The sequence below is a fragment of the Sturnus vulgaris genome, chromosome 9 (genome assembly GCF_052056855.1).
Source record: "Sturnus vulgaris isolate bStuVul1 chromosome 9, bStuVul1.hap1, whole genome shotgun sequence".
NCBI lineage: Eukaryota > Metazoa > Chordata > Aves > Passeriformes > Sturnidae > Sturnus > Sturnus vulgaris.
In genome coordinates, this window is record NC_142251.1 from 30751493 (window position 1) to 30766654 (window position 15162).

The 15162-nt window shown below is 41.9% G+C and overlaps 1 protein-coding gene across 2 annotated transcripts in view; it reads left to right on the forward strand.

Annotated features, from left to right (window-relative positions):
• COP1 (COP1 E3 ubiquitin ligase) overlaps nucleotides 1-15162 on the forward strand; it is a 129178-nt gene that overhangs the window by 85234 nt on the left and 28782 nt on the right. For both annotated transcript variants that reach the window (XM_014874704.2, XM_014874707.2), the window contains exons 16-18: nucleotides 7160-7277; nucleotides 10778-10902; nucleotides 11985-12145. In XM_014874704.2, coding sequence (XP_014730190.1) covers nucleotides 7160-7277; nucleotides 10778-10902; nucleotides 11985-12145 — 404 coding nt within the window. The remainder of the gene's footprint in view (nucleotides 1-7159; nucleotides 7278-10777; nucleotides 10903-11984; nucleotides 12146-15162) is intronic.

A 15162-nucleotide genomic window follows, 5' to 3' on the forward strand; every position in this document is an offset into this window, starting at 1 on the left:
AGTATCACACTATCTTCCCTCAGAGAAGTGGTTTGTGATAGACCAAACCCTGCACTGATCATATCCCATCCCAGTATTACTCTCTCAAGTGAAATAAATCTCTTTGTAGTGTTTTGTTGCCTGGAAGGCTTCTTTGTCAAATGCTGAAGTGCCACTCTGCGTTTCTGTTGCTGTAATAAATACCCCGATTTTTTCTTTGTTGTTGTTGTTTTTTGGTGGGTTTTTGTTGTTGTTGTTGTTGTTTTTTTGGGGGGGTGGGTTTCTGCATGAAGTTTCACTTCTTGAGTTATTACCTAAGATGGAATGTTCAGCTGTCCTATGTTCCCAGTCTTCTCTCCAGAGCAAGACCTCCATATGGATGTTCAAACTGCAGCCTGCCTTTCTGCTGTAGGGAAGATTAAATCTCTACCCTAAATTTTCTGAACAAAGCCATCTCATTCACATGAAGATCTGCAATACTGTTGTTTGGTGTTACAGGCTTGGCAGCAGTTAAAATTGAGCTGTTCATTTCCTTTTTCACTAGTAAGAAAAAAAAGTGAATTAAAGGAGAGCTAAGGTTGTATAACAGTGCTTCATGCTGCCCCCATTGTGTGGTCATAGATAGACAAAACCTGAAAAATCTGAGAAGCTGGAAACTTGTGCAGCAAAACACAGACTAAATATTATTGCTGTAATGCTGAGAGGTGGGCTAATGCTTTGTGTTTCTTATGTCAATAGCAAATAGCTTAAGCAAGTTTGTATTTAAAAGAAAAAAATTCTCCCTAGTCCTATGACATAAGAGTATTTTCAAGACAGCTGAGGGAAGCGTTTATAGAATTGTCTTTGGAAATGCTTGGAGCATGACCAAGTAGAATTCTTGAACACAAATATTTAACTTAGAAATTAAATCCAACTTTGCAGTTGTCCTATCCTTGACTGGGCAGGTCCAACCTACAGTCTTCTGTGACTTTCAGGGCCCTTGAGAAAAAATTATTTCTAACAGAAATTGCATTATGTATAGGATTAAGTTTCATTTGAACTTCCTCATAATTAAATTCTGAGTTGTCTTTCAACCAGCCTTTGATATCACTGCCTTGGCAGGGAGGCTGCATTTCCTGGTGCACAGGTATGTAGAAGAGCCACTGAAAAAGTTCCACTTTTTTATTAATGGTTTTTTAGTTAGTCTGTAAGTAATTCTGAAGCTATCTAAATGGCTTTTGTAGATTTCCTCTGGAATTTAGGGAAACGTGTTTTCAAGCATTTAATTTTCAGGGTTTGGGTTCTGCTTGAAGCTGTCTGCCTTTCCTCGTTTGTTGTTTACCTGGTTCTTGTTCAGGTTTCTCTAAGGACCAAGGTACCCTAATGTGCCCTGTCATCTTCAGTGTCCTGTATGGAAGAACAGTGACTTGAGTTTATTTTTAAATCAGGATGTTTTTCCTTTTTATCTCCTTCCTCTTTCTCCTTCCTAACAGTAAAAAAGTTTTTCCTGTTGAAAATTGAGGTTTCATGTGAGTCTCCTGATCCTGTTTGCATTCTTAGTCGAGCCAAAGACTTTAACTTTGTGGATGCAAGCTTCCTTTTTTTATAGCAAGAAATCACACTGAGCTTGGCTGAAAAAGAGACTTTTGGTTAACCCATCTAAAGTTCTGTTGTTCTACCTCTTGTTTATCTACATTCAGAAAATATTCATCAAGGTGGCTTATCCCTTCTTTCCTGACATACCATGCAGGGAAATAATAGTGAGTAGTATTTCTTTTTATCCAGAGACACTCCAAGCTTTGATTTGAACCACTGTACTCTGGACACTTCAAGGCATAAGGATGTAGTTATATTTTCCTGCTAAGTAGGTTGTCTAGAAACAATTCTCAGGGCCCTGAAAACGGAGTGATCTTTCTTACACTTGGTATACAGAGGAGAAACAAATGAAAGGGAAGATCCATTTATGTAGGTGGATGTTTAAATATATATAATTGGATTTCAGCTAACATTTCAGCTAACCCCTTCCATGTTTGAGTGATAGAGGTTTCCACCAGGATCTCTGAAATAATTTTTTTTTTTTAGTCAATGGACATAAAACTAAAATAAAATGTTACAAAGTCATGTCTCTCCTCTTTCATTCTGATGGAAACCATTTTGTGGGCTTGTTTTATAGCCTTTTATTTTGCTGTTCTTTTGGTTTCCCCTGGATAATCTAATTGATGGCGAGCAGAGGTATCTTGCACAAAATTGGCTCTGACTCAGTTTGTCTTGTTAAATAAGTCATTTAAATACACTCCCTCAGACTATAAATGTCTCTTGTTACTGCTGATGTACAGGGTTTCACTGGTGAAAACAAGCTAGCCTTGATCCAAGCTTGAAGTTCATATGAAGGAAAACAGACAAATGAAGAAGATGGGGCAATCATGAGCCGAGGACATGAGTTACTAGATGTAACAAGTCAGCCCATCATGGTCAAAGAAGCACAAGAGCACATGAAAGATTACACTCCAGCCTGAGCTTCTGTTTCAGTAAAAGATCTGTAGCAGGAGGTATGCAGGACTGCAGGCTGTAGCCATAGCATTAATGCATGAAATTATTTTGACCTTTAGGTTTGCTATTGAGCATGTATTTTATTAAAAAAAAAAAGGTCCAAAATGTGCCTTGATCACAGAATACTTCTACCAGACCACTTAATTAACATCTGGCTGCCTACTTGACAGCTCTGCATCTGAATATGGGCATCTTCTTAACTGTGATATTCATCTGCTGTGGAACAAGGAGCACCACTTATTTTCGAGTTTGTGAGTGCTGAGAAATCCAAGTAATGTAAGGGACTTAGTTTTTAATGGGTCAATAATCTAAATATTGAACAGTTGAGAAACGTGCATTTTTAAATGACTGAAATAAGAAAAATGGGCATTGATTCTCCAGCAATTTAGTTTTCCGGAGGAGAGCTACAGAACTTTTGTATGCAGCTCTCGGGGCTTTCTAGTTGTTACATCCTTTGAATATAAAACAGTTGCATTGCAGGTGAATTTTTGTTTTGCTGTCCTTGGCTTGATATTCCTTCAAGTAAGTGGTTCTTGGTTGAAAGAAGCCTGGGGGTCTTGTGAATTAGCTGATGCTGATTAATGTTCATGGTGAAGGTGGGCGAAACACATGACATAGAAGATGAATGTTACCTGGAGAGTGGGATTGCTCTGCTCTCTGGTTTTCGTGTGTGGTTGCCTTGTGTGTGCTGCTGGTACTCAGTGAAAGATAAAATTGCTGCTTTGTGATGCTGTATCGTACTGTTGTTGCTCTTTGTGGAGCTGCTGCTCATCAGTGCATAGAGCTTTACAATAGGTGGTGTTGAACCTAAAGCCTGCTGTTTTGTAAATTTTATTAACAAGTCTAAATGTAAGGAAAATCACTTTTGGCAAAAACAGACTTTGTCTTTTTCTTTCATTTGTTTTAACAACTAAAAATCCAAGATCAGTTCCATTTTCCTAAACAACTCAGATTACCTACGATGCTGCTTGGCTCCATTAGCAATTCCCAATTCTCTTATAAGTTCTTAACTGTAACCATGTCATCAGCTCATTTACTGCATCCCCACCCCTGCAACCAAGCTGAATCTGAGAACTGAGACTGAGGAGGTGCTGATCCCTTCACCTAGTTCAGCACAAATCCATCCTTCTCTTTCGTCCTTTTCCTGCCAGCTGGAGTCTTGTGAGTTTATGAGCAGCTGGGCAGAGAGAGATGCCATCCTTTCCTGACACGGGTTGTATTCACTGAAGAGGTGGCAAAATCTCAGAATTATGGAGAAGTCTGAATTCTTGATTAGTTGTCACTAGATGGCTCAAAGGTGAAAGCAGTAGCGTCTTAAGGGAAGTAAGCTGAGCGTAATGGAAAAGCACTATTTAAAAACTCAGGCTTGTGGTCAGAGACCTCAGCAGCAATGGCAGAGGTTAGCTGTCCTTTTGCCTTCTGAGATCACTTAAAAATATATGTATAAAAAATAAAATGATTTGCCAGCAAGCATTTGAATTCAGAAGGTGTAGCAGCAAATTCTGTCATGCTCAGCTTCTGCAGTGATATTGAACTAGATGAGAATTGTTTTGGAGTGTTTAATTTGTTATGAAATAGATACATGTTCTTTCCCATTATTTCATAAATATTTAAATTAAGCCTGAATGCAGAAGAAAAGATGAAGCAGGGAACTGTTGCTGCCCAAGGGTTGAGTGAACAGGAAGCTTTAACTCTACAAATGTGAATTCTGAGATGAACTTGTTCTAAGTGAGTTTTCTAGTTGGGGTGGAAACTAGCTGAATTATGATATTAATGTTCATTTTGAGGAGAAAACAAGAAGCAATTACCCCTAATGTTGCTAGTTAGCAGTGGAGCATGCTCCATGGTCTACCCGGGATGCCAAGGGCAGGAGCCAGTGCTAAGATGAGCTTGATAGGTTCTTGTGGAATTCCAGAAGTGTTTGATTCCTCTCATTGCCTACTCCATTTCCCTCACCTTCAGCTGCCTCTTGGGAAAAACTCATTTTCTGAGTCTCCCAGAGCACCCTGTCACCTCACCTCAGACCTACTGGTGTACCAGAGATGCTGCCCATCCCAGACAATTTTTCAGCTCATCAAAGTTCACTGGGCAAGGCTTCTGCTGGGGTACCTGGGAGTTGTATTTTTCTCATTTAGCTTCACTTTGGGGCTCTCTACTTCCTCAGCAGATGGCATTTTTATCATGTTTTTTGCAAAGTCCATATGGCCTACAAGAGAGAGTATCTCTTTAATTGTAAAACATGACCACCTGTTCAGATTTTAATGAGTGTATGAGCATTTATCTTCATACATCTACTTAAAAATAGCTGCTTCAATTGAATTTAAAAAACAAACAAAAAACTAAAACTCAGTTGGGCACCAACACTTTGTCTGCTAAAATAATCAATTAATAATTAAGTGGCTAATTTTGGAACCCACTGGCCTTGCTGGTTCCCTCAAATCCATTGTGATGAGAGCAGTGATTGATTGCCCTGCTGATGCCGAGTGGCACAGCTGTGCTGGGGCCAGATGCTGCCAGGCTTTTAGCTGTTTACTGGGATATTTGGAAGGTGAATGCAACTTCATGGCTCTGCTCTGCAAATAGACTTGTTTGCCCTGCTATAGCTCTCTCCTCTCTGCATTGCTCCAGCTGCTCACATGCAGCCATCTGCAGGTATTCCTTTCCCTGCCGCTTTCTTGAAGGATAAAATTTGGTGCTCAAAAAGGTGCCCTAATGATGGGCCAGTGTTGAAACTGTAAGCAAGAAGAGACTTGAAAGGCTTATCCACTAACTGATTCCTACTAAAAAGCCCTACTAGAATAATTTTGCTCATTAAAATAACAATTGCCAGTTAACTGTTTCATAGCTCCCACAGGTCTGCTGGATAGATGAAAAACTGTGGAGTTTCTTGGCTCCAGCTTTCAGAGAAGTACAAGAGACCAAGATGCCCAGATCTTGTTAGTGTGCTAATGCTTAATTCAAAGTCCTTTAGAAAATTAACCCATTTTACAATATGCATATCGCAACATCATGTTGCTCTACAGCTAATTAAAATGCCCAAATGGTAGGAGCACGCTGGGATTTTGGTTGTTTGGAGATTTAATATTTCAGAGGCAAAAGACACAGGAGCTGTTTGAAAGAGTGCTTAGGGCACAGCAGCTTCAGTGCAGATAGTAAGGGGTGCAGTAGCTGCTGGGTTTCAACGTAAGAGTAATTTGGCACTGTAAGTGGTGGAGAAAACTTGGTGTGGCTGCTTGGAGCACCTGCTTTTACACCTTGAGGAGGAAGAGAGCCAGAATTCCTTGCTTATCCAGAGAGACCTCTGAGCTGGTCATCTTCAGAGAGTAAAGTGCTGGAAGCAGTGAGAGGGGAAGGTGACTTGTCCACCTTGTTTTATTGAAGGTGTTTCTGACAGTCCCCACGCCATCCTGCCATGGCCAACAATTAGCTCCTTAATCTGGGGGAGGAGCTCCCCTTGCTGCTCTGATGGTGATTGCAGTAGCTTGATTGATGTAAACCTGATTATCTCAAACCACATGGGATTTCGAGACAGCAAGTCTCTCAGCTGTACAGAAGACAAGACCTAGCTTTGAAATGCTGTGCAAATAGAAAAATAACTGTAGCTATTGGCTTTTAAATTCATTTATTATGTAATCTTTGTGGGACGTTATTTCAGTGGGAGGACGGTCAGAGCAGATTTCAGCTGATGTCTGGGTATCACACGTTGCTTGGTGAGAGATGTCCAGCTTGGTTTCCATGTGTATGGCCTTCCCTGGCCTTTCCTTCCTGTGCTTCCAGAATAGCAAGGGGTCGTTAAATGAAATTCAACATTAAAGGCTGAAAGTTGGGAAAGAAGAAGGTTATTAACCTTGTTGAGCTGGGAGGGTGTCTGGGGCTTGGGTCTCATGAGATTTTTTTCTTCTTGTTTTTCTAGTTTCTTGAGCATTGACATTTAGTTGTGTAGAAAAGCAAACATATCACTCATTCTGCTGTGATCCCTTTTATATGGTTGTGGCACTGGGGCACATCTGTGAATTAAATCTTAAAGTGAACTGGAATTTAGTCTGTTCCCTCATTAGCAGAAATGCTAATTCTTTCCTGATTGGTAATAAAGTCAGAGTAGAGAAGCAAAAAACAAAGGTTATCCATCCAAAAGCAAGTTTGACAAATTTAATCCTGTTTTTCCACAATCCAGTGTAAATAGCAGACTGAGTTTTTTCCCTTGAGTGCCTCAACAATTTTCCAAGACGGAACAGCATGAGAAAGGAAAAGGAGGCTGGGAATTAGAAATGGCAATTGGAGTGGCCAGGCAGGGAGATGAGAAGGCAGGCAGAAGAGGCAAGAGTCCTTTTAGCTGTTGCCTTGAACAGGATCATGGGGTTTACAGATACATAGAGTTTGCAGGAGGACACATGTACTGGCACACACATGTGAATGAACCTTTTTCCCTTCCTGACCCTTTGTAAGGGACCATAGAACCTTATAGAATGAGTTTTGGGACTGTTTTAGGAACCCTGCCTAAAGACTGTTTTGCTACAGACTGTTTATCCTAGATGGGGCTTGAAGTGACATGTGGACACTGCAGGCAGGATTTTTGTTGTGATTATTACAGGTCCCGTGCATCCTTCCCAACTGATCAAATTTTTTTGCCCCTTTTCTTCCTTGTCTCCAGATCACTGTGTTCACTACTATGACCTTCGCAACACCAAGCAGCCCATCATGGTATTCAAAGGGCATCGCAAGGCAGTCTCCTATGCAAAGTTTGTGAGTGGGGAAGAAATCGTCTCTGCGTAAGTGTTGCCTTGTATGTAGGCGAATAACTGTGTTATTCCCTTCTCCGTGCTCTTCAGGGCTGTTGAGCAAGTTCACCTGTGTGGGTGGCTGCTCTCACGGGCTGCTGGGCTTTTGGGAAGCACATCATTGCTTTTCTCTAAGTCAAAATAGAAATTCATTCCTGCTGTCACTTGGCTGTGCTGTCTTGTGGAGCTAAAATGCTTAAGAGGAATATGAAGACAACTAGATGTGGCTCCTGTGCCCAAGTGCTGACTTTGGGAAGCTCCAGGTGAACTTTGACTGTGTGCACCTAGGATGCTCCTGACTAGAGCTTTGTGATAGAGAAAGGTTCTCCAGCTTCTGTTCAGTTATATGGCTAGATTTGTCTGCCCCAAAGCCAGATGTGACTGCCTCTCTTCTAGATAGCTTTTGAATCACATGAGAATGAATGAGTCAGGTCACCTGGTGAAAATTAGCAATAACTGGCTACAAGCTTCTTCATTAAACCAGAGGTGAACCCTTCTTACCTAAGGGGAAAGGTGAGGGGCTGCAAGGGAATCTTTGATCTCAACACATTCGTGTTTAACCCCTGAGGGCAGCAGGGATGGATCACAGGGTAGATCTAGTTCCAGGAAATAAGCTGCTTTGTGCTGAGCCAGTGGTTATCCAGCTTGGTTCTGTCTCATATTTTTACACAGTGAAACAGAGCATTTCAAGGTATTTTCAGGCTGCAAGGGAGTTACTCTGAGCGGAGCTGCATGATGAAGGATTCCCTGGTGGCTTCTGGTACTGCTTATATTTAATCAGCTTCTTTCTTCTTATTTCTATTAACATTATAACTCTGTAAGGCTGCAAATTCATATCTGGAACACAGAGAAAATTAAATTTAATGCTTTGAACCAAATCTCTGTTACAGAAAGTATTTAATAGAAACAGGAGGAGGCTGGGAATGTTTTACAGCCATAATCAAGTGGAGCATCATTTATGGGATGTTTTAGGACAGAATGGCACAGTTCTGCTTGGGCCAGCATTCTGAGAAAGCATCTCCCAAAGTTCTGAGAGGAGTTATCGATAGAGCTGTCAGACTTGGACAGGCAGCGGTAGGGTGAGGGGACTAACTAAAGGATCCTCCTACCTTCTTGTGTGTGAACAGGGAGAAATGTCAGAGCAGATTATTTTTCCTGCCTTTCCTTTTGCAACAGTAGAGGCAACAGCAGTAGTGATTCTCAAAAATCAAGCACTGATTTAAGAAAAAATTATATGTATATTCAGATTCTCTAGATTTCTAGCTAAAGCTGTTTTATGGATTGCATTGATTTTCTTTGCCTTGTAGAGATAGTTTTTGACCTCTGGGGTGTTCAGAACTGCCTGGTATTTAGCACAACAGATTGATTAGAGTGCTGATTTACAGAGAGACAGATTTAACAGAGCAGCACGTACAAGATGTTTTTTTGGAGAGGATGTGAAACCAGAAGAGCAGTGTAACACCACCAGACCAATGGCCTTTGTCTCTCCTTGCAGTTCTAGGGGAATAGCTTTCTTCTTTCATGACATGCTTATCCTAAGCAATGTAAACATGGCTAGAGCTTGATGGGAATTCATTAACAGTAAAAACTTTCCATTAGTAATAGACTTAAGTATTTTTGTTTTAATGAAGGCACCTAGTAGATATGCTAGTAAAATATAGAGGTTAAGTGCCTGTATATCTGAGGTCTTCTTGATGGGAAGCTAAGAGTAGCAGCTGCCATAGGAATCTGGCAGCTTGTGGACCACGGATTAGCCTTTTACTGCATTTTCCTGGCTGCAGAAAAGTTTAGTTTCCAGGCAACTCTGATGCTTTGAAAAGCTGCATTTTAAAAATAAAACTGTCCTAATAGCACAGAAAAGACCTGCCTGTACTTGTGGGCCAAAAAAATCAGGTGTCTACACCTTTTTGCCTTCTCTGAGCTGTTTCTCTGAGAGTAAGGACAAGGGAAGGGAGAATGAGCAGCAGCGTAGGGCAGGGACAGATGTGGAGCAAACACTGGGCAGAGAAGCTTAATGCTCTGTTTCAGGCCTCCCATCTCAACCTGGGGTTAGGCATGCACTCCTGCTTAAGTCAAGGTGTTACAGATAAAATTCATATGTTCCTTGTGGTCTGACCTCATACTAAAAACACTGACTAATAAATCTTGCTGCAGCTCTCTTATCGCTCCTTTGTCATTCCAGCTGTCATTGAGGACTGAGATAAGCTTTTTTGCAGGAGAGCACAGGGTGCATCTCTCCTCTTCTGTCCTATATTTATAGGTAAATGGGACATTGGTGTAGGGCTGATGTCTTATGTCATTGATAATATTTGATGGACGTTGTGTGATTTTTTTTCCTTTCAGTTCTAAATATTCAGGGAGCAGCAAGGTTGGTGACATGACCTATGTGGGGGAGCATGGCCTGCTTCCCCTCCCTCCCTCCCAGGAGGCTGACAGGTCCTGCTCCCAGTCTCCTTCAAATTTAGGGATCAGAATAGCACTATCTCTTTCCTTAAAATGGCTTCATGGGGCTTCAGTTCCACTATATCACCATTTGTTCCTCTATTTTGTATCTCAGTGAGTGCCGGAATACCAGAGCCATATCATCTGTGATTGCTAGGAAATAATGCTTGTGAAGTGAGAGATTATGTTCATGTTTCTTCAACTTTGGGGGAAAAAATTAATCCTGTATCTCCTGGAAATGTGGGATCTTCCTATTTTTGAGGTCTGCCAGGCAGAGATTAGTAACCCCAAAGGCAAAATGTTGTCTCACAGTAAACGGAAAAACATTTTGAAGGCAGGTATATTTGCATTTGGGGGAACCATGGAAAACAACGATTGTGATTTAATCCCAACATATTTTGTATATTTTGAATAGTAATATTTAGCTTTCCCTGATAAGGGAAGAAAGTAGAAGCTTGAGTTCTGTGTCCATGCAGTCTTGATTACACATGAAAAAAACCGATTTAATTTAGCAGCAACTCTGAGCCCCCATAGGTTTTTCTGTGCTGCTGCTTGGTATTGGACAGGAGGAGGAAAACGTGCTTCAGGGCACCTGGAGAGTGAGGAGACTGCTTCCTACCCAAGCCCTGGAAAGACATGAATGAGAGTTGCAGCTGGCACGGAGAAGGGAACAGATTTTATCCATGCTGTAAAGATTTAAAATACAAATAACTTTGGTATGTCTTGGATCTGTGAGAATCTGGAGGAGGCAGTAACAGCCCAAAGACCATACAGTTCAGCAGAGGGCTCTGCAATTGATAGGAAAAAGGAAGACTAATACTTCAGGGAAGTTTTTATTCATACTTGTAATGTGTTTTGACAGGCTTTTAAAATAACAGTATATGTTTCTGAGCTCAAGCTGCGCCGCATATGATTGAAAGTGGGATAAATCTCCTGTTGTGCACTAGGGCTTCCTACATTTACGTTGTCATTGGAGTGTTGAGGAGCAGGGTGGCCAGGGAGGAGTTCCTTCCATATGGCAGCAGGGTAAATTTAAGTATTGTTTTCAGGTCAACAGACAGTCAGCTGAAGCTGTGGAATGTAGGCAAGCCTCACTGCTTGCGCTCCTTCAAAGGTCACATCAACGAGAAGAACTTTGTAGGGCTTGCATCCAACGGAGACTACATTGCCTGTGGTGAGTAGAGCAGCACCCCTGACGTGCTAGCAGGATTCCTCAGAGCTCAGGGCCTCACCAGTTGCAAAGCACACCACCACCTGTGCTGTTTAGCTGCATGGGCTTTTTAATAGAAGATTTTCCAGAACTTCTGCACTCCTTCTGCTCCCAGGGAATGGCATTGGCAGCCCTGACCTAAGGGGATCTATAGATGGTTTTCTTCCATCACAGATGAGTTGATTGTGCGTGATGATTCAGGCTTGCTGTCATCAAAATCAACTACTAATGTCATTGCTGTTGATATAATTTATGTCTTTCAAGATTAACAATTGGCACATCCTCATGCATCACCAGTAGCCTGGGCCACGTGAGGATCCAATACTTGTCACTTAGTGTGGCATTCTGCATGGTGAAGTAAATAGTGCCCACATCGCAAACAGCTCCTTAGAAGACTGAATCATTAGTTACCCCTTTGGCTGTTCTGTCCTTTCACTGCTTAAGAAAGACTGTGGAAGTTCTGTAAATCCACAGCTCTTGCTGGGAAGGCAGTGACAGGCTAATAGCTGTAGGAAGAGCAGGACAGCTGTGCCAGCACTGAAGGGAGGACCTTAGCTTGTGTGTTCTGTGATCACTGTGCAGCTTGCAAGGCTGAAATTGGGATAGACTTCTAAATAAAGTCTGTACGGTGTAGTCTCTCTTGCTTTATGCCTCTGCAGACCAGACTTGATTATGGCAGACAAAACTTTGATAGTGCTATCTTCCTTTGAGCTGTGGCCCTTAGCAGGCTGAATGTGGCAGCAATTCATGTGGTAGTGCAAATGCTCTGCTCAAAATGCTTCGCCCTGAGGAAGTTGTGGATGGTTCTTGGAATCCTGTACATTTTGCAGGCGTGCTGCACACTGCAGTTGTCTTGTAATAAGTCTATTATTAAGTGTGATGGAAGCTTGCTGTGGAGCACTTTCAGCTGCCAGGGCACCATGAGCGTGATGATAACTGCAAGGAAATGTCTGGGCTTGTCTTAAGCAATGAAAGAGCTAAGAACCCTTATTTTTGTTTGTCTTACCAGAACCTAATATTGTATATTTCTATTTTTTTATTTCTAGGAAGTGAAAATAATTCCCTTTACTTATACTATAAGGGCCTCTCAAAGACACTGCTGACGTTCAAGTTTGATACAGTCAAAAGTGTCCTGGACAAGGACCGGAAAGAAGATGACACAAACGAGTTTGTGAGCGCGGTGTGCTGGAGGGCACTTCCAGATGGGGTAAGCTTTCTGCTTGGGTGCAGAAGGAATGGCTCCTACTTTCTCACAAAATAGCCTTGCTGCGGGGTTGACTGTGCTTGGTATTTTCCTGTTCGTAGGAAAATTAAGCACACTTGCAGGTCATTGTGAGAATCCTGATGATTTGCAGGGTAATTGAAATGCTGGAGGAGAAGAGAGTGCTGTGATCTTAACTCCTCCACCTGGTGTTTGGATTCCTCTGTATGGTATCTGAAATCCCAAAAGCAGCATTGTATTTCTGGCACTTGATGGTTTTTGTGGGTGCATTAGTGGGGTTTTTATTGCTCTAATGACAGCGCCTGCAGGTACTCATTTTGAAGCCTTGTCTCAATGTTCTGTGTCTGTCTGGGTTTGCTCACTGGAACACAGCCTTCATGTTTAGATGAGTAGATATGTAAAGGAAGTGAGCACTGGCTCCAGTCACCTCAGCCACTGTTCCAGGGGATTTACATCCCTAGCATGCGTACTAATGTGGCAGGCAGACCTGATGCAGCTTTTATGAGTGTGGCCTTTCAGAATAGGGCTGCTCTGGAGAACAAAATTATGCTTTTGAATTCAGGGTGTTCTTGAAAAGCTTGCATTAAAAAAAAATATGGAGCAAGTAACTGTTATATGTACAAGGTTTGCAGATCAGATACGCGAAGGGACCTGTTGAGAGGGGGCAAAAAGGAGTTAATCTTAAATGCAGTCTTCCAAGTAGATGAAGTGAAATATTGCATCATTGCTGTTCTGAGATGTCATATTCACAAAGACAGTGTCTACCAATCTGCTCTCTGCATGTGTAGACACCTCTCCAATAATTGCGATTAAGTTGTCACTGACATAAGCTCACATCGGATGGACGCTTCGGAGTCAAAACCAAAATAAACCCACAACTGGATCCGCCCTTTGTGTTTAAAAGTGAGAAGTGGGCTGCAGTGGTTTGAACAGGGAGCATGAGAGTCAGTTATGTAGGATCACCAGCTTCTTTCTGGCTGGGGTTTTAGGAGAGCTTGGTATACACGTCTCAGGTGAAGATCGGCTGTTTTAAGTATGGTAATTTGTCTTTCTGCTGGAAAGAAACATGCTGTGGGAACCTGTGTGTCCAGAAATGCCCTTCCTTGAGCTGCCTTCGCTTCAATGGTTGAATTGCCTTGCCCACTGCTTTTCTGGGTGTCTCTTCTATAGGAAGTGACAAAGATGTCTCATCCCTGGGGTTATGTCTGTTCCCATCCACTCCTTAGCAGTCTTTTCTCTGATAAATGTGCTCTGATAGACCTTCTGTTTAAGTAGCTGACAAATTTCTAAGCAGTCACCAAGGCCTGTCAAGCAATTCTTCATAATCAGGATGAAAAATACTATATAAAAATGTAATAGTTAAATCAGGGCCATCAGGATTGCACCAAATAATGTTCAGGCTTCACTCCATTAAGCAGCCTTCAGAATCCATTGCTGTTCTGGTCTTTTTTTCTCTAGCATTCATCTGCTTTTCCCTGGGCTGCTTCTAAATGAGCCTGTTTCTCCTGTGGCAGCCCCAGTACCTGGCTCTAGCTTTTAAAGAGAGCAGCAGAAAACTGCCTGCAGGTGGTTTTTGCCTCTGCCTGTGGTACATACCAAGCAAGCAGCCTCGCTTGCTTCTGCTAAGAGGCCTCAGTGTTTCCTTGCACCATATCTTTTCACTGATCCAGCTGCACATTCCTCTTTTCTTCTAGTGGTGAAGCGATTCTCTCTGATCTAATTGAGACTTTGCTCGTCTTCTTAGGAAATTTAATTACTGCACAGCCAAAGTTCAGTTACATCCATGAAGTCTTATTCAAATGACGAAACTCTCCTATTCTTCATTTTGATAATGTTTCTTCAATCTGCCATTAATTTTTTTAAAATGAGCTTTGCATATACAAGCCTCCCTAAAAGCTGACATTTATTTTTCTGATGCTGAGCTGAACCAGAGAAGGGCTGTGCATCAAAGTGCTGTCAGCATCTGCAAAATTTGAGGGACCCACAGCCTGTTTCCAGCTTAATTACATTTTCCATCCTGGCTGAGTCATTCTGCCTTAGTTTCCTAATTATAAGAATTACCACACGTACCTCTCACCATTGGCTGTGATCCCACCTGCTCTGCTGCAGGACTGTGTGTGGAAGCAGCTCGAGGCCAGCAGCCGTGCAAAGCCTAACAGTGGCCTGGGAAAGCTGCCCCAGATCCACACGCAGCACAGCAAGCAAGTTCTAGAATGCTGTGGGCACACTGTTCTCCATTTCTTGCTGGTCTGGTTCAAAGCTCATCTCCGTGCTATGGTCACCAGTCAATATCTTCAGTTTGTTTCTGAGGGGTGGGAAATGCCAGCACAGCCTTTCCCCAGAGCTCTCCAGTGGAGCAGTCTCGGTTTCCATACAGTGTTACTGTCAAGGATTGTTCTTTAATTAACCTTTTGAGATGAGATGAGCAAGCTTCAGATCTGTCAGTTATCTCGGGAAGCATGAGTACATGTACTCCTTCACTTCATGCACTTAAGTGCAAAATCTCAGATCCTAATTAAAACGTAACTGAAACTTTCAGATTAAATGTCATTGATTCTTTCTTAAATCTATTTTTATGTAATTCAAGCTTTTACTTCCTCCTGAACCTAAGTCAAGCTGTGCTAGCGGTCCTTGCCAGAACCCATCTTTTTATTTTTTCCCTTCTGCATTGCTTTTTCTTTACTTACAAAGATGCAGAGACCTTTTTTCTTTTTTTCACCTTTCCAACTCAGAGGTCCAGCAGCACCTTTTTACCTATATCAAAGCCATAAAGAGGAAGAGAAATTATTCTCTCTAAGTGCTTATTAGCATTTTGCACCAAGTTTACTCACTTCTCAATTTATAAAAGTGTTTAGAAATAAGCACTAGCTTGTAGGCTGCTTGTTCTGTTAGACTCTTTGGAAAAAAACAGGCAAACAAAAAGCCTCCCAGCAGGCTATGAAGCAAACCTCTGATTCTTGCAGTGCTATGTTTTGGAGAAAGGCAAAATAGGCTGTTGGATA